Here is an 18,679-nt window from a genome sequence, read left to right as displayed (position 1 = left end):
AAAAAATATCAAACGTATGCAATTAGAGGTAATCGCAGGGCTTATTTGTTAAATTAACGCTTTGAAATCCTTTTGTTTCTTGATTGTTCTTCAGCTCGAGAGCTGAGCTGGGGTTTCGCGTTGTTCCGATGGATTCCTCGTTTCTCCTCGTCCACAGATGGATTCCTAGCCCTAAACATCATTGGTTCGCCGGTGGTTTCCACAACCTCGTGGTTCCGAGAAGCAGTGGCTTTCCTTCGAGCAGACTTGGAGTTTTTCCTCTTCGTGTTTCTCTTTCTCCGACACTAACGAAGGTTGGGAGCTGGAATAGCAGACGGATTTTGTCCACCTGCTTTTGTAGTGCCAGAGAAAAGCCGGAATCCAGTGCTGTTGAAAAGGTGCTCGCTTTCACTTCAAATTTGTGGAAAACTTGTGTTGTTTGTATGCTTTCCGTTGCTGACCAAAACTCGTTACTGAAAGATGATGGGTGCTTTCTGTTATATGTTTGTCGCCCATTCTATTATCTATTTGGCAATTTTAATTAGTTTCTGGATGTTCTATGTCGGTAGGTTTTTCATTTGTATTTTTCTCATCTGTTGTTTAAATGGTGAAGTTTAGTTTTATTTGTCTCCAATTGTGGAAATTTATGGCGGTTCGGATCTTAGTGGAAGGTCGCTTTGTCTCTAGTTTTTATAATTTTAATGGAAGCTTACTGTTTTTAACTTAGTTTATTTGGAACCTGAGCTCGAAATTCCTTTCTACTAGTATTGTAATAGTTTTTTGGTGCAAAACAAGAATGTATATACCAATGAAACTATTGCTTTCATATCACATAAAAAGCACCCTTGTATCTGTTGCAGGATTCAACTTCGGTTTGGCCCATCCTTAAGCGATGGGATGTTCCATGGCAGTGGCAAACTGTTGTGCTCACCATGTTCGCCTGTGGATTAAGGTATTCTAATGTTATTCTGATGATGTAATAGCTGAGCAATGGTAAAAGCAATTAACATTCTTAAAGCTCAAATTATAAGTTATTTTCCATGACATACTAAAAATGATATCAGAAAATCTACTTTACCTTCAAGTGTCTATTTTTTGCTTTTTATAAGTTGCCAGCGTGATATAAAATTGAAACTGCTTCAGACAGCTTTGCTTTGACAGGATTGCTTGAGGCAGCGGTTTTGCCATATTTAGGATTTCGGGCTGGGGAAGTGAGCTTAGATGAGAAAGCAGAAATAGTTTTTGTTGGCCAATTGTAAGATCATAGATTGTGATCCCTTTTGAATCTAAATATTGTTGTTCATTTCTGAAACTAAAGGTTTTGATATGAGTGCAAAATTTCTTATGGTGACTTTGCATGCGTTCTATTGATTGCATGTGCAGTGCTGTGACAACTGTGGTACTTGGAGTTGTCTATGCTATCACAAACTCCTTTCAACCTCTTCCTGATGATGTATTTCGCTATGGTGAGCTATAGTAAATAAATTAATTGCAAATTGACATGAAATACGAATTCAATGGTTTAATCATGTATTTATTTCCTTAAATGAAGAAATGGATTTTTTTCCCAGCCGCCTTCCATTTTCTATGCCCGCAGAATGAAAAGAGCAGAATCCACCTTGATACAATATTTGTACATACAAATATTTATCAACACAAAATCATTTTTTTCTCATTTTCTGAATGTTTTCCCAGCTGCCTTCCATTGTCTATGCCTGCGGAATGAAAAGATTAGAATCCACCTTGATACAATATTTGTACATACAAATATTTATCAACACAAAATCAATTTTTTTTTTCTCATTTTCTGAATGTATTCCTCATGATAAAAGGTTAAAGTTTGTCATCCTAGATTTATTTCTTTTTTCTTTTGGGAATACTATTTCTTCATTGACAAATGTTGGGTTTTCCAATAGTTTAACATGGATCAAAAGAATGCTTTGAAAGTAAATAGTATATTCTGCTTTTGATGGAATACTTTAGATTTGAAGGAGCCCTTCAATCTACGGAATGGTTGGCTTTTGTGGGCAACCATTGGTTTGTTGAGTGCATTCAGTGCTATAGCATTAACAGGAGTTGCCTTGAACTTCTTTTATGGTGGAAGTCCACAGAGAGAGGTAGTCATGTCTCATGCAACATATTTAATGCTTAAATTAATGTATAGTTGTTGTTGTTGTTGTTGTTATTATTATTATTATCCCTTTCGTTTCTTCCCATTGCAGACTGATGCACTAGTCCTCCTTCTGCCCTTGATTGGCTCTTCAAGTATCAGGTTTCGTTGCCTTTCTTTTCCTTATGCATGCTAACATCAATAGAAAAGTCTAATTTCTTTCTTATTATATTTTTGCAGTAATGCTTGCCTGGTAGGCACTACAGGTGTCTTGGCACCTCTTCTTGAGGAAACTGTATTCCGAGGGTTTCTAATGGCATCTCTGACAAAGTGGTAACTTTTTGGCTTGTGAAGTTTTTTATATGTTTTGGCTCATCTTGTTTCTTGGATAATTTTTTGGCAACTATTTTAGTGTTCTATAGCTTGTTTCTCTACTATCTTCTGGCAGTCATCTTTATTGGGACACCTTTTCAGTGTCCGTTAGGCTTTAGTATTACCAGTTTGTTGTCTAAGATGCTATTATCAGACTATGGAAATCTCTAATGAGATTGAAAGTATCTCGAAAGCAAAATATACTCAACTAGAACAACTAATCATTCAGACTGCCAGATACTTTTTTCACCTGTGTCTTCACTAGCATCAATGGGTTGTTGGAGAGATTGACATGGTTTTCTCTTCTGCTTCATTCCTTTTGAAAAGCATTTCAAAATACTGTCCCATATAGAGAATTTCATATTATGTCTAAATGCCCCAGTAGGGCGCTATGAACTGAATAACATCTGTTGTGCAACTTCTCTAAACGTCTGTATTTTTCGTGTTCTTTTTAGGGCAAGCATGTAGGTTGCCCAATAATCTAGACTTGGGAGATCCTTCCTAGCCTGTCAGAGTGTAGATGAATGAGTCAGTTGTTTGTTTGCTTTGCAGCTCTACTGTAATTTGGTTGAGACTATTGCCTTCTAGATTGTGGTTTTACCATTTAATAAAATAATGAATTCACTTGTTGAGAATTAATCTCTGAAATATTGATCTTATTTATTTATCTTAAAACCCTAGGATTATGTGTCATTTATCAGTCATTAACAACGTTGAATGGTAAAAAAAAGGAAGCTACTTGCTTCTGTTGCATAGTATGTGAAGTTATTCTGTTGACAATCTGTGGTATTAATGGTGTCATACTCTTTACTTGTTTGTTCACTTTGTGAAAAAGGTTCTCTGTATATTTAAATACTTCCATCCAGGTACTCTAATTAATTTACATTTTGTACAGGTGTCCAACACCTGTTTCTGTGCTTATATCTGCTGCTGTATTTGCTCTGGCACATCTCACTCCTGGAGAATTTCCCCAGTTGTTTATTTTAGGTAACTCCAACTTTAAACCAATTTCTCTTTACTTAATAGTCCAGAAATTCTGAACTCATCAATTTAGTAGCTGGTTGATGCCATGGACTAAAAACAATCTTGCTTTTAGAGCTGATTGGTTAGTCAAACCGTATTTCTTAAATTAACTAATACCGTTCAAGGAAAGCCAGGATCCCATGATATCATTCCGAGTGTAGCCATGCTAGTTAGAAAGCAAGCAACTGTACATACTAGATTGCGGTATATAGAAACTACTGTTTCCATTTTAATAAGATTGATTTTCAGGTGCATATGACTGATTTGCTGTCATCTGAAGGTCATCCTGTTTGAACAGAAAGATAGGAATGAGCAGTTGAGAAGGACACAAACCATTTACTTTCTATGATTATTTTTGAAAAAAAAATTTAAGGCGAACACATAGCATTTATCTTGAACTTTGGACCTGAAAACCTAAAAACTGCACTTTCTACCTATTGTGAGTTGATTGGTTTAAGATGTTCATCATTCTTCTTTCATGTATGTATCAAACAGGAACTGTTCTGGGATTTTCATATGCGCAGACACGCAATCTCCTCACTCCCATCACATTGCATGCATTTTGGAACTCAGGGGTGATCGTGTTTCTCATTTTTCTTCAGGTATTACTACATATATTTATAGGAATTCATTCTTCTGTAGCTCTAGCTCAAGTCCTAAATCCTAAAAAATACCCACTAGAAGTTGAGGGTTGAAACTGACTATTTTGTCATTAATGTTTGTAGCCATTGATCTTTGTTATTTTATACAATTGATGCGCAATTAAATCAGGTGAGGTCAAAACATAAATTCCGTATCTTTCACGAGTATCCTTTTCTATGATCGTTACTTTACATAAGATGTGGAACCCACAGAAACACAGATTGTATCTGGAAATCATAGCATTTCTTGTGATACCCACCCGATAATTGTTCATTTCTTGTCGGTGGTGTTTACAGCTGCAAGGGTATGATATTCGAGAAGTACTGCAGCCATCTTCCTGAGGTTATCAGGCTTTAACTTACATCGAATGTGTTACTTCATCCTGTTCTACTTTCTTGATCACCATTCTGAGCAAATGAAGGACACAGTTGAAGAATTGGAACACCTGATATGCAAGTAGTGTTCATTCTGGTGGAAATGTCGATATTAGATAAGTTCGATTTACAAGAAACTATATACCTTTGTTTGAACAACTGATAATTTCATGTGCACGACATATGGTACTTGAAGAAACCTTGTAACATTCTCAGTACAATTAGAGAAATATAATTGAAAGTTCATCACCATGTGATGCTTGTTTACAGTGATGATTGAATGAGCATCCTCTTCAGTAATTAATTGTCCTTAATTTGTTTGAAATTATTTCTGTCTCACTTGTTATTTGTTAAGAAAACATTGTCACAGTCTGAATTGTTGTTAATCCGTTCTTACGACGATTAAGAATGAAGATGAAAGGTGTTGGACTGTTCTCTGTCTCAGTACTTCTGATTAATTTGCTTGACAGTGAGATTAAAACTTGATTAAATGTGCCTGAGATGGATGGAAATCTAGTTAATCTCTCAACTGAGAGTGATGGATTAAGAAATAATTAACATAATTATGTAGGGATGTATTGAAATTAATGGTGGCTATTTACTTCCAAGATTTCTGCTGATCTATAATCACATTCTTAACTGCCGTATAAGTCGATGAAATCACAATCAATCTCAATTTGTTCATGTATTTGCAATCTAAAACCAATAATTGAGATAATTTCCCATCTCTTTCACTGTGGCAGTGAGACATTCTCAGCTATAAATTTTTTAAGGTTTAATACTATTTTAATTGTAATATGATGATCTTTGTTATCCTTTTGTTGTCTTAATGTTTAAAATAAGGATTCAGTCAATTAATGACTTATCCTTCAAATGATAAGGATGGCATGCAAGTCTTATATATAACAAATCTAGAAGAGGAAATCTCATCAACAATATGCAAAAATAAATTCAGATTTTTGTCAAGATATGAACACTTGCAAACAGGGACTGAAAATGATATTTAGTTCATGTAATAATAAATATTTATTATTTAATCAAGGATTACCAAATTTAAAGTTCATTGGTTGTATAGAGTGGTTTAATTATATTTATTATTATTATTAAGCAAACACCACTAAAATCAAGTAATCATATAGAATAAAAGACACTATTTACATAATTTGGCCAAATTTAACTTGTGTTCATGGACACACACACACATATATATATATTGTAAAAATTTTGAATAAAAACTCTGATGAGGAATTTTTTTTTTCTATATATTTCTACTTAATAATTATTTGAATAGTTAGAAACAATTGACACAATCCAACATAAAATTTTTTCCTTGGATTCATATAAGACATTGATGGCTAAAAACAATGCAAATTAAATAGAAAAATTATTGTCAGAACAACTAAATGATAAATTAATCAAATGGATTGAAATTTATGTCTCATGGTTCAATGAGATGTACTCAAGTGTGTTCACATTCCAAGAGCACTCATCTAAGGGCTAAACTAACTTATTCGGCCCGGCCCGAAACCAATTCCAATATTCTCTTGCGAAAAATAAATATCTCATCATCTCCTTCTCTGATTTTTTTTTTAATATACATATACATAGTGTTAAGTTAAATAGAATTAATATGTGTTTTTTCAAAAAAAAAATTATGAATTATTAGGAAATTATTACAATTAAATATATATATGAAAGAGGGATAAGAAACCAGGCTTAGACCAGGCCCGGGCATAGAACACAAGATGAAGCTTGGAATTGAAGGGTTTGACCCAAAATTTCTAACTTGAGTCACACGCTCGTGTGGGTTGAGTGAGAAATCCAAGGTCAAGGGACAGACAAGAATAGTTCAAATTTAGGGTTAGGTTTGGGGAAAGTGAATTAGGGTTTGGTGTTCCCAATTAACTATGCAAACATTAAATTGAAGGTTCTTCATGTGTTTCCATTTCTAGTGACAAAGGTAGCAAACTCTGCCCATTTGAACTCTCTGGTCATACACTAATTATATATATATATATATATATATATAATAATTTGGGAACAACGACTTATTCTATACATTTGCCCGCACGGCTCAAATTATTCATTGAAAGGGAATAAAAAAAAAATTCAATTTATACATTTTTTTTTTCTGATTAGTTTAATGTTTTTGCCAATCTTTCTATTATTTATTATGATTATGATTATGATAATAATTTATTGTTATAATATTTCTGTTCTCTTTTCTGTTCTTATTATATCATTTATTTAATAAAAATTATATATATATAACAACTATAACTCAAGTTAAAGATAAAATTTGACTTGAGAGCAATTAACAATTAGTAAAGGATAGAAATAAGAAAAAAAAAATTATATCTTTTATGCAATAAACACATTATAGGCTAACTTTTCAATTTTTGTGTAAAAAAATAACAATTGGGAGAGATCTATCTTTTTATAAGGTTTTGAGGTACTCAGATTAGTTTTTACTTTTTAGCCCGTGACCTCTAGAAAACCACCATGTTAAAAGATTTAAAAGATTTAAAAAATTAAAAATGGATGATATGTTCTATCAATTTAAAAAAAGATTAAAAAAAATATTTAACTAAATTAAAAAAAAATTATATTTTTTTTATGTAATAAACATATTATAGATTAATCTTCAAATTTTTATGTAAAAACAAACTCTCACCAGGAAAAATCTAACCTTTTATAGGATTTTAGTATCTGTACCAGGACTAGTTTATAGGGGTTCAGTTATATATAGTCCAATACTCTTCCCATCCATTATTTTTCATGCATCGTGTCATTTATAATTTCAAGGTTAAAATTTAAACTTGGTTAATTTTTTTTTTCCACAACATTATTTAATCATAATGCGGTATCAATATATGTTAAAAAAAACTCTTTATTTTTTTAGTTAGAGCATTAAATTTTCAATATTTTTTAACTACCTCCTTTTGCTTTTTCTTTGATTATTTAAAAAAATTTATATATATATATATATATTTGATGAAAATTTTAATAAAGAAAAGATAAAGTTTGTTGCAATTGTTGTGTTAAGAAAAAAAATAAAAAGTTTAATTTTTTAAATGCAAAATCGGTCTAATTGATGTAGAAAATAATAAAATTTATTTTTAATTTAAAAAAAAAACATAAAAACATAAAAGAATATATAATTTTTTACGCAAAAAAAAATTTGTTCAATATTTAGTATATAAAAAGAGAATATTAACCAAGTTTAAATTCTGACCATTAAAAAATCATAAATGACATGTGTCAAATATTTAAATATACATCAGAAAATAATAGATGAGAGGTGTATTAGACTGGAGCCTAACCCAGTTTATAGCTAGTGGCTTTAAAAAAACTAAGATCTTTTATATATATACATACATATATAGATAGATGATAGGTTAGATTAGGGCAACACAAATACACCTATATATGAACAAGTCATCAAAATGGTGCACCAACATGAATAGACCAAGAACCTAATCTTGTCTGACTTGAGTCCAATTAAATATTTCATAGTTAAAACAGTAATAATAATAAAAAAAACCACCTCTCTTAAAATGAACGTCACTTTCTCTCAATAAAACTTTTTTTCTATTTCCTTCAATAATGCATATATACCGAATTACCATAATGCCATCAATTAACCAAAAAATCTTCCTTACAATCACAGGGTTAAATATGTCCAAAGAGCCATGCAAGTGTGTGAAAGTGAAACAGTCACTATAGTTCAATAATTTTTTTATTTAATTTCAAAGAATCTCCACAAGCTCCAAAACAAACAAACACTGACAAGAAAAGAGCATGTAATAGAAAAGGATTAATTTGATTGTAAAATATTTTTTTTTCTTTTTTTAAAAAAAAGGGGAATTTGAGAAAGGATTTTTGGATCAGGAGAGACTAAGAATTAAGAATAATATAATACTAAAAAAAAGCAGTAAAAAATGGACTTAGCTTTGTCTTGGTTTCCTTGCTTGATGCATCAGAACTCTATTCCCATGATTTCATATTATAAAACTGTGCTTTTTCTGCAGTCTTTTTTGAGATCCTCTCATTTGGATTTCAAAATAAATAAATAAATAAATAAACAAATGGACCATTTGATTCTTCAATATAAGTGTTCACATAAGGAGCTAGCCTTAAGATCAGCCGGACACTCTGGAGAAGTACATATAGAGAAAGAAAAAGAAAGAGAGAGAGGATACAAATTAATGAGCTTTTCTGGGAATTAGTGTATTAAAATTAGAGTTAATATAAAGAGTTTTTTTGTTATCATTAATTTGGTATAGTAGTGTTGAGTTGATTTAAGATGGAGGAGATGATGAGGAATGAGATGGATAATGAAGTGATGCTTCCAGGGTTTAGATTTCATCCAACTGATGAAGAACTGGTTGGTTTTTATCTCAAGAGAAAGATTCAACAAAAGCCTCTCTCCATTGAGCTTATCAGACAACTGGACATATACAAATATGATCCATGGGACCTTCCTAGTAAGCATCTACTGCATCTTAATTTCTAACTTGTTTCATTCTTGTTCTTGTTCTTGTTCTTATTCTTATCATTGATGTGTTGTTGTTCTTATATATATTATTGTTGATATATATATATATATAGAGTTTGCATCAACTGGAGAAAAAGAGTGGTATTTTTACTGCCCAAGAGATCGAAAATACCGAAACAGTGCAAGGCCTAACAGGGTCACTGGAGCTGGGTTTTGGAAGGCAACTGGAACAGATAGACCTATATATTCATCAGAGGGATCAACTAAATGCATAGGACTGAAGAAATCACTGGTTTTTTATAGAGGAAGAGCTGCTAAAGGGATTAAAACTGACTGGATGATGCATGAGTTCAGGCTTCCTTCACTCATTGACACTAAAAAACCTCTAGACAAGAACATCCATCCCAATGTATATATATATTACTCATGATCACTTTGAGTTTATATATATATCCATGCATTGCATGCATGAATGCTAACCATATATTTATATGTCTTATATTACAGGATTCATGGGCTATTTGTAGGATATTTAAGAAGACTAGTTCAATGGCACAAAGAGCACTGCAATCTCATGCATGGGCATCACCATCTTCATCATCAGCATCACCATCACAAGAAAACATAGAGTCTCATGACATGTTCTCAACTCCTCAGCAAAACACTACTCAGTTCATGCTGCAGAAGTGTGCAACTGCTGATGATCATTATAATTACCCTCCTTTGGATGTGTCAACCTACAGAGCCATCAATCTCATGAACGTCAGTTGCAAGCCATCCTTGATTCCTGTTAATTATTCTCCAGTTGTTGATCATGAAGCAGCTGTAAACCAACCCACAAACTTCATCTTCTCTTCAGTACCATCACAAGCACAAACATTCCCATTAAAACAAGATAATGCTGTTGATGTTATTGCTTCCATGCTGGAAGATGAAGAAGGTAAGTCCTTTGCATGCATAGATTTTGCACATCCAGAACAGACTAATGGTTTCATGCTTGATTTGCCGCCGTTGGAGATGAATGGTAGTCAGTTTTCAAACATCTACAATGGCAATAACAACCATGGTCCCAGTTTTCCGTTTAGTTTGACGGCCAACTTGTCAGATGATCACTGGATTCCTTGCTCTCCAGACAAACAATACAGTTAATTGATGCCTATATATTACTACATTATAATTAAGAACATTGAGTAAATTACTACTAGTTAATATAAAGTTATTTAATCTATATATTTATGCATCTGTTAGCAGTACTGTTACTGACTATTGTGTAAGTCCATGTATTGAGTTTGTTAACAGTAAAGCTAACAGAAGGAGAGGCAATACGTATATATATTATCTATATATTTGTTTGATTGTATTTGTATCTTTTGTTGGCATAGTGTAGAGGGAGAAGATTAATTAAATTAGGTATATGCTTACAAATACTCCGTGTCATGCATCAAATCATGTTTGCTTTTCTTTTTTTTTCTCTTTTTTTAATTATGCTTAGAGGAGAAAATATCCACAACACCACATAACAACTGGAAACTTCAGGCCCAGATATTTTTAGCAGCCCGGATACAAGGCCCTTTTGAAATTAAAAAATATAAATTATAAAATATTTATGATAATATATATATACATCCGAATAAGATCATCATCGCCTCCACACACAGGAAGGGCTTCATTTATACAGACAAACATACCTTGGCTACACAGAAAGCTACATTCTGATTCTGGTTCTCTTTCAAAAGTTTTCACATTACCAACTGACAGATCAAACATAGAACAAATAACAGATCCAAATAGAAGGGAAATTTTTCAAAACAAAATATTGAAGTTGTCTAATATAAGAAACAGTCCATAAAAACCCATAATATGAAATGGAACTACAATCCTTCCAAACACTCATCATCATCATCATCATCATCATCATTTGTCAAATTGGCATCGAGTCAAAATTTTTCTCCAACTAAACAAAAAGCATAGTGTTCTGATTCTCTTTTTAAGCATTTAGCTCTTTGATGCTAGTTTTTCCTTTGCCTTCTGGATCTTCAGAACCTTCTTCACGATCTTCTGCTCCTCAACCAAGAACGCACGAATAATCCTACAAGAAAAAAATAAAGAGTGAAACATGCATGTTAGGCACAGGCCAGCAACCATCAAAATCAGACAGGTTTTCCACTCGAACAAAAGTCACAAACCTTTCTCTTACAGCATTTCCAGATAACACACCACCATAAGCACGATTCACAGTCCTCCGGTTTCTAGACAATCTGGATCTCTTGTATTCAGCAGGTCTTAGGTGAGGAATCTGAACAATAGAAACACACAGTCAAAATCGTGTATAATTCCCAACATGCAACAACACTTGATCACAATATGGTCAATTACCATATATGTATGATCACTTATTTATTTATTTATAAAAAAAAGATAAGGCCCACTGAAATCTACTAAGAATTCAGGTGTAAATAATCTATACAATCAGGATACAGCATTAAAAAAAAAAAGATATTTTAATTTCTAAACTAGAGCTGCTGGCATTCTACTGCTACCAATCTTTAGCAGGAAATACTTGAATGGATAGAAAAAGTGAAGAACAATCTTTCTCTGAACCATATCATATTAAATACACCAAAATAAAGGGATGCCATAACACAATACAGAGACATCACAAATGGAAAAGAGCATTTTCCCATGTTCATTCTTTTAATATATGACCAGACTATCATTCAAATGGTTCTGCATTAACGCAGTACCAAACACTTAACAAAAACAACATGCATTACACATCACAAAAACAAACAAACCCATATGTAAACAATTTGATGCAAAATGAAAACATCCTTTGAAGTTTGAAGACTCGTCAAAGGAAAGAGAAACCAGAGATCAAAGCCCATGTTTGTTCTACTCAAGTGCCTTTTTAGTTTCCAATCAAAGTAAAAAGCCTTCAATACTACTCCCTCCGTTCCGTTCTTTTTTATCTGTCATAAACCCATGTTAGTTTTTATCTGTCATTTTTGAATATCAAAAAGCATTTATTTATTTTTTTTTCCAAAAATACCCTAACACTCTATTCAATTCCCTTCTTGAAATTTAATATGAGAGAGAAATGTGAAGATATAAATTAGAGGTAATTTTGAAAAAATAACCATTTTTTTATTAAATTATGTGAAATAACTAACTTTCTTGGTATGTGAGATTCGGTTATTTACGACAGATAAAAAGGAACGGAGGGAGTAGTTACTAAAGTGAGTTGCTTTAGAAGTTTTAAATATTTATTAGGCTGTTTAAGTTTGTTGATTTCCATGTGCATCCCTTGGGTTCTTGCGGGAATTTAAGAGTCTTGTTTTCTACATCATGAACCACAAACCTCTATAAATAGGGCTTTAATGAAAGAAGGGCAATAAATATTTTTTGGAAAATCAACTTCTTTTCCTGGTTTTGTGAAATACAAACCAAACCTAGGTGTGATGCCTATAAAGTTCAGGGATGATTACTAAAATCTTGCTAGTGTGATGCTACTAACCTATCTCCAACTCAATTCAATTTCTTTTTACTCTGGTGTCTTGCATCACAATATGAAGCCTAAAGGTAACTTGTAAGATAACAATTAAGAGGAACAATTTATGCTCATTTCACATCATGATACCCTAAGTCAATTTTACATCATCACAAACAAACAAACCCATTTATAAACAAATTTGGAACCTTAAGGTAACTCAAGATAACAATTAGACAAACAATGTATACTAAGTTTACATCATAAAACTCTATAATCACTTTACATCAGAAGACAACTCAATTGCAATACCAGTGTGAAGGTTTTTAAACACATGAATTGCAAACTGATAAACTTTGTATATAATATAACATCAATGTTGAGATTAACCATGTCTATAATAATTGGTAAGATGCATTCAAAGAAAACAAACAAATTGAAAATTTCCATACGTAATCTAATTTCATTTAAACCCTAACAATGAGGCACCAAACAAAAGTAAAAAAAAAAAAAAGAATTAATTGCGCAAAGAAATGAAGATGCAAGCCACATACGCCTTGGATCCGCTTGCCAGTAACTGGACACTTAGGCCCGCTCGCCCTCTTCTTCGTGGATTGGTAAACAAGCTTCCCACCTGCAAATCAAGCAAATCAAAACCTTGATCGCAAATTAATCACAAAAAAATATAGACCCAGACAAACCCTAGATCTTTGGAAAGCCAGAAAACGATACCAGGGGTCTTGACGACGCGATGCTGATTAGATTTCGTAGCATAGCTATGCCTCTTCCGGTACGTGAGCCGCTGCACCATCTTCGCAGGCTTCTCCGCTCGAAATCGAAGAAATCCAAAAAACCCTAGAAAAGAGAGAAAACGAGAAGGGGGTGGTTTTCCTCTTCTTATATAAACCCGGAACCCTAAATCCCTAGATCCAACGATTCACATGCCTCCTATCCGACGGCTGAAGCTCTTTGATTTGGCGGGCTGAAAGAAAACCAAGCCCGGCCCAAAATCAAGGAATGAGTTATTAGGCCTGAAGATTTTGATAAGCAATTTATAAATTGTCACTATTTCTTTTTTTGGTTTAATTGTTATACATGTCCCTCTAATTATGTATTTTCTGTCTTTTTAGTCTTTACAATATTTTTATGTATAATTAAATCCTTATATTTAGTCGAGTTGGGTCATTCTAGTCCGCGGTGTAGATGGGTAAGTGTAAATTGTAAGGATTTAATTGCATATAAAAATATTGCAGTGGACTAGAACGACCAAACTCGACCAAATATGAGGATTTAATTGTACCTAAAAAAAATTAGAAGGACTAAAAGGGCAGAAAGTACACAAGGACCTGTACAGCAATTAAACCTTTTTTTTTTAATTTGGTTTAAATATAAAATTAGTTCCTCTATTTTGTGCTTTCCACCCTTTTAGTCCATTGGATATAAAATCCATCCTTTTGATCCTCGTATTTGCGCATTTTCATCTTTTAGTTGTAAAATCTACCCTTTTGGTTCTCGTATTTACACATTTTTGTCCTTCCAATTCATTAGCGGGAAAGATCAAAAGGGCAAATCTGTCAATTAGAGAGACCAAAAGGACATAAATGTGCAAATACAATGACAAAAAAGATAAATTTTATATTAAAGGGACTAAAAGGGCGGAAAACGTAAAATAAAGGGATCATTTTGATATTTTGACCATATTTTTATGAAAACTGAGATATAAATATATATATAATAAGTTCTCAAAATAAGTACTCAGTTTTTTAAAATTTAGGAGTGTTTAATGACAACTGTTAAATAATGATCTCTCGATTGTTATTTATACCAATAGCGAATACAACTGAATAAGGTAAATCTTAGAGAAAATCAAAAAAATATATTTGTTTATCTATAAAAACTAAAACCTTGAAGTAGCTTGAATTGTGGTAGGAGATGTCTTTTGAAAAACATACATAACCACCCTGTAAAAGGAGAATTTGTATTAAATATTGAAAAGATCGCCAGAGGTCTCTACGACACTCACAAAGTCAAACAATCAAGACAACCAACCAATTAAACAATTCAATCAACCCATAATAAATCACAAACAGCACACACCAATTTATACGTGGAAAACCCCTTCGATGTGAAGGATAAAAACCACGAGACCGTTCAAGGAGTCCACCCTTTACTTCTCTTATTGATAAATTGAGGGCAAAAGAACCCCAAATCAGCCAACAAAGGATTCACAACCCACCAACAATTTTTCAAGAACAATAAGAGATCAAGATAGAGCAAAAAAAGTGTAGAAATCACCCAAAAACTGCTGGTCTCGTTAAAGCTGCGTTTCGACCAAAACCAGAGCACCTGAGGACGATCCGACTGTTCAAAATGAAGCCCTTCTTGTCAGGAACAAGCTGGCCAAATTTGAGCAAAAATCGGACCACGGGAGCACCTCCGATCGTAGAGTTGATCAAAAACTGCGCACACAAAACCGGGAATAACAAAACCCCTCTTAAGCTTTCTCTTTTCTTCTTTGATTGTCAGTCCCGCCTTTTTCATGTTGTACAGCCCAAAACCAAAGAATAAAAATCACCAAAAGAAGATTCTCTTGAAACCCTAATATCAATGCCAAATGGACCCAAGAAATAAGACATAACAAGTCCAACATAAAAGGCCCAACATAAACAACAAAAAGCAATATGAAATATTGCAAATATGGGCTCGGACTCCATAACAATCTCCCTCCAAACCCTCAACACGGGAAGATGAACACTCTTCAATCACCACTTGAAGTTTCATACCCGCAAGCTTGACACAAACATCAAGCTTGCTTCCCGGAACCACTTTGGTTAACATGTCTCGCATCCATTCTTATTTGTATGAACTTTCTTCGCCTCATCATCTTTTTTCTTCAATAATATTCCGCAACCAATGATATCGAACATCAATATGCTTGGTGCGGGCGTGATACATGGAATTCTTGCTCAAATCTATAGCACTCTGACTATCACGTATCACCACATACTCACCATGTTCCAAACCCAACTCTTGGAGAAACCTCTTCAACCAAAGCATTTCCTTACTTGCTTCCACAAACTGCTATATACTCGCCTCAAGAGTCGATAAGGCCACACACTTTTTGTAATTTGATTGCCAAGAAATGGCTCCCCTCGAAAGTGTGAACACATAACCTCAAGTAGACTTTCTACTATCAAGATCACCGCCATGTCCCTGCATCTCAGATATCCCTCAAGAACAGGTTTGCCACCTCCATAACACAAACAAAGTTTGGAAGTGCCACGCAAGTATCTGAAGATCCACTTCACTGCATCCCAGTGAGTCTTACCTGGATTGGATAAGTATCTGCTCACCAAACCAATGTATCGTGCAATATCGGGCCTTGTACACACCATAGCATACATCAAGGAACCAACAGCAGTAAGAATAAGGAATAGATGACATACTTGCTTTCTCCTTCTCCGTCTGTAGGACAAGATCTCTTACTCAAAGTTAAAATGTAATGCGAGTGGTGTGCTAACAGGCTTAGCATGCTTCATATTGAACCTTTCAATCACACGTTCAATATACTTTTGTTGAGATAGCCATAACTTTCTAGCCTTGCGGTCACGAGCAATCTCCATGCCTAAGATTTGCTTTGCAGGACCCAAATCTTTCATGTCAAAACGACTTGGACAAATCTTTCTTCAAGTTGCTAATCATCACCGAATCTTGCCCAACTATCAAAGATATCATCTACATACAAAAAGAAGGATAATGAAGTTGTCACCGTGGAACTTTCTCGAAATACACACAAGGATCTCGCAGAGTCCGCTTATAACTATTACTTGTCATAAACGAATCAAATTTCCGATACCACCGCCTTTGGTGCCCTGCTTTAAGCCCATAAAGACTCTTCTTCAACTTGCAAACAAGTCTTTCCTTCCCTTTTTTCTTCAAAAGCCTTCAAGTTGCTCCATGTAGATTTCTTCATGCAAGTCACCATGTAGAAAAAGCGCCTTTACATCAAGTCGCTCCAACTCAAGATCAAGACTTGCAACATACCCCTAAAACAGCTTCCGATAGAAGTCATCTTGACAATGAGGAGAAAAAAATTTCATCATAGTCAACGCCTCTTTTTCCTGTTGCATCCTTTGACCACCAATCGAGCTTTCCGCTCACTATCTTCTCACCATCTTTCTTGTTCTTGAAAACCCATCTGCTTTTTCAAGACTTTCTTGCCTCTAGGAAGATTCACTAACTCATAGGTCTCGATTCTTCTTCAAAGAATCCATCTCCTCTTTCATAGCCCTCGAGCCAAAGATCTTTATCTTCACTAGACAATGCTTCTTGAAACTCTCGGCCCCCTCATCGACTGACTAAGATGTAATCCGTGCTTGGATACTTTGTAGAAGGTTTACGATCTCCCGGGTCGACCTTCTAATCGAACATCATCCATCGGGCGAAGTAGGTTGTTCCACCCGCCATGAACCTCTTCATCATCTCGTCGAGCATCATCAAACCGTGGTACATCATCATCAACATCAGGTTGTACCTCCTCAATACCATCATGTGTTGCATCAAGATCGCCATGTGTTGATGTTCAACGTAAAATGTAGTAGGAACGTAAGAGTCATCATGAGTATCAATAAACGAATCTGAGTTAGAATGATACCTTGCCCTTAAAAAGTTTTGCTCCCATCTCATGCTCAAAGAACACTACATCTCCGCTTCTCGCTACCTTCGCTTCTCGGGATCATAGAGCCCCGAACCCATACTCTTCATCACCATAGCCAACAAACACACATGGAGTAGTCTTGGAATCAAGCTTCAATCTCCCGATCTTTCGGCACATGCATGTATGCCTTGCATCCAAAGACTCTAAGATGTGAATATGTGGGATCACATCCCTTCCATGCTCTCTCGGAATGTCAAGACCCAAAGGAATAGATGGAGAACTGTTGATCAAATAAACTGCAGCTTTCACCGCCTCGCCCAAAAATGATTTAGGTAGATCGACATCTTCAACATACATCTCACTTTCTCCACAATGGTTCTCGCTTCATCCTCTCTCGCAACACCATTATGTTGTGGAGTGCCGTGAACCTGCCTTCACATGTCGAATACCTTGTCGCGAACAATAATTCCCTGAACTCATGTGAAGTATACTCACCACCATTGTCGTAACGGAGGCACTTCAATTTTTCTTTCCGCCTCCCTTTCCACCATAGCATGAAATTTCCGAATGTCTCAAACACTTGGCTCTTGGTCTTCAACATGTAAACCCAAGTTTTTTTCTAGTAGCATCATCAACGAAGGTAACAAAAATATTTGTTGCCACCATTTGACTCCACCCTCAATGGGACCACGTACATCGGAGTGCACAAGCTCCACTTTAGTTTGCCTCCCTAGTAGACTTCCCTAGCAAAAAGAAGCTCTATGTCGCTTTTCCCCGCTGCATCAATGATCACAAGGGTCAAGAGCAACCGTAGTATCAACAGGAATGAGAGATTTACCCGCTAGACATTTTTAAACCCTTGTCACCATGTGTCCCAATCTTCGTGCCACAAATTAGGGGAATTCTTATCTTCCACTCGCATTAATTTCATCGTAACATACACTCAAATATGTCTTGTACAAAGAGCAACACAACTCGCCTCGCAATCAAGTATAGAACCTTTCGACGCTTCCACTTGCCATTTCCAAAGGTGTGTCTGAAGCCTTCTTGATCAAGCACATTAGCGTAGAGCAAATTAAGGCGTAGATCGTGAATATGGCGCACTCCTTTCAATGTAAGTATGCATCCAAGACTAGTCTTCACACGAATATCACCTAAACCAACAATGCTTGCCGAGCTCTCGTTACCCATCTTAACACTACCAAAAATCACCACTTGGTAGTTCATGAAGTAGTCCCTTCTAGGAACACAATGGTATGAAGCACTCGTGATCTCACAAGCCACTCGAGTCCCGAACTATCAACATGATAACACTCAAAAAGTTGCACAAATCAAAGTAACATCATCATCACTCTTAGAAGTCATGTCACGCAGTTGTTTTTGTCATCTTCCTCTTTATGTGAGTCATTCTTCTTCCTCCTGCTCCCTTTCGCATCTGAAACAATACTTCTTGATACTGACCAGTGCTTCTTGCAATAATGGCATGTAGTCACATTCTTCCCATCAATCGGACTTGGACCTCGCTTGGGTTATTGTG

General features: G+C 34.7%; 3 protein-coding genes across 3 annotated transcripts; 2 read left to right on the top strand and 1 right to left on the bottom strand.

Annotated features, from left to right (window-relative positions):
• Positions 1-70: 70 nt before the first annotated feature.
• LOC120262334 lies at positions 71-4,769 on the top strand. Its single transcript, XM_039270425.1, has 10 exons — positions 71-377; positions 840-931; positions 1,127-1,234; positions 1,363-1,445; positions 1,963-2,096; positions 2,202-2,251; positions 2,330-2,422; positions 3,357-3,448; positions 3,980-4,086; positions 4,423-4,769. Exons 1-10 carry the CDS (start codon positions 129-131, stop codon positions 4,465-4,467), a joined length of 1,053 nt encoding a protein of 350 aa, XP_039126359.1. The 5' UTR covers positions 71-128; the 3' UTR covers positions 4,468-4,769.
• Positions 4,770-8,660: 3,891 nt separating this feature from the next.
• On the top strand, positions 8,661-10,309 carry LOC120262299 (protein FEZ-like). Its single transcript, XM_039270393.1, has 3 exons — positions 8,661-8,987; positions 9,112-9,407; positions 9,506-10,309. Exons 1-3 carry the CDS (start codon positions 8,807-8,809, stop codon positions 10,145-10,147), a joined length of 1,119 nt encoding a protein of 372 aa, XP_039126327.1. The 5' UTR covers positions 8,661-8,806; the 3' UTR covers positions 10,148-10,309.
• A 383-nt stretch (positions 10,310-10,692) lies between these two features.
• Positions 10,693-13,362, bottom strand: LOC120260467 (60S ribosomal protein L34). The gene is made up of 4 exons (XM_039267949.1): positions 13,218-13,362; positions 13,040-13,119; positions 11,185-11,294; positions 10,693-11,087 (listed from the first exon to the last, which is right to left on the bottom strand). The coding sequence occupies exons 1-4, from the start codon at positions 13,294-13,296 to the stop codon at positions 10,994-10,996; spliced, it is 363 nt and encodes a 120-aa protein (XP_039123883.1). The 5' UTR covers positions 13,297-13,362; the 3' UTR covers positions 10,693-10,993.
• Between the last annotated feature and the right edge of the window lie 5,317 nt (positions 13,363-18,679).

The sequence above is a fragment of the Dioscorea cayenensis genome, chromosome 5, assembly GCF_009730915.1.
Source record: "Dioscorea cayenensis subsp. rotundata cultivar TDr96_F1 chromosome 5, TDr96_F1_v2_PseudoChromosome.rev07_lg8_w22 25.fasta, whole genome shotgun sequence".
Classification (NCBI taxonomy): Eukaryota; Viridiplantae; Streptophyta; class Magnoliopsida; order Dioscoreales; family Dioscoreaceae; genus Dioscorea; species Dioscorea cayenensis.
The sequence above is the reverse complement of the archived record's forward strand: the minus strand, read 5'-3'. Positions and strand labels throughout refer to the sequence as shown.

Excerpts from the sequence above, each read along its gene's own strand:
- LOC120262299 (XM_039270393.1), top strand. The coding sequence starts at position 8,807 with ATGGAGGAGATGATGAGGAATGAGATGGATAATGAAGTGATGCTTCCA. Across the intron at positions 8,988-9,111 it reads TGATCCATGGGACCTTCCTA|AGTTTGCATCAACTGGAGAA; the intron begins GTAAGCATCTAC and ends ATATATATATAG. Across the intron at positions 9,408-9,505 it reads ACAAGAACATCCATCCCAAT|GATTCATGGGCTATTTGTAG; the intron begins GTATATATATAT and ends CTTATATTACAG.
- LOC120260467 (XM_039267949.1), bottom strand. The coding sequence starts at position 13,296 with ATGGTGCAGCGGCTCACGTACCGGAAGAGGCATAGCTATGCTACGAAA. Across the intron at positions 11,295-13,039 it reads CTGGCAAGCGGATCCAAGGC|ATTCCTCACCTAAGACCTGC; the intron begins GTATGTGGCTTG and ends TCTATTGTTCAG. Across the intron at positions 11,088-11,184 it reads GGAAATGCTGTAAGAGAAAG|GATTATTCGTGCGTTCTTGG; the intron begins GTTTGTGACTTT and ends TTTTTCTTGTAG.
- LOC120262334 (XM_039270425.1), top strand. The coding sequence starts at position 129 with ATGGATTCCTCGTTTCTCCTCGTCCACAGATGGATTCCTAGCCCTAAA. Across the intron at positions 2,423-3,356 it reads ATGGCATCTCTGACAAAGTG|GTGTCCAACACCTGTTTCTG; the intron begins GTAACTTTTTGG and ends CATTTTGTACAG. Across the intron at positions 4,087-4,422 it reads TGTTTCTCATTTTTCTTCAG|CTGCAAGGGTATGATATTCG; the intron begins GTATTACTACAT and ends TGGTGTTTACAG.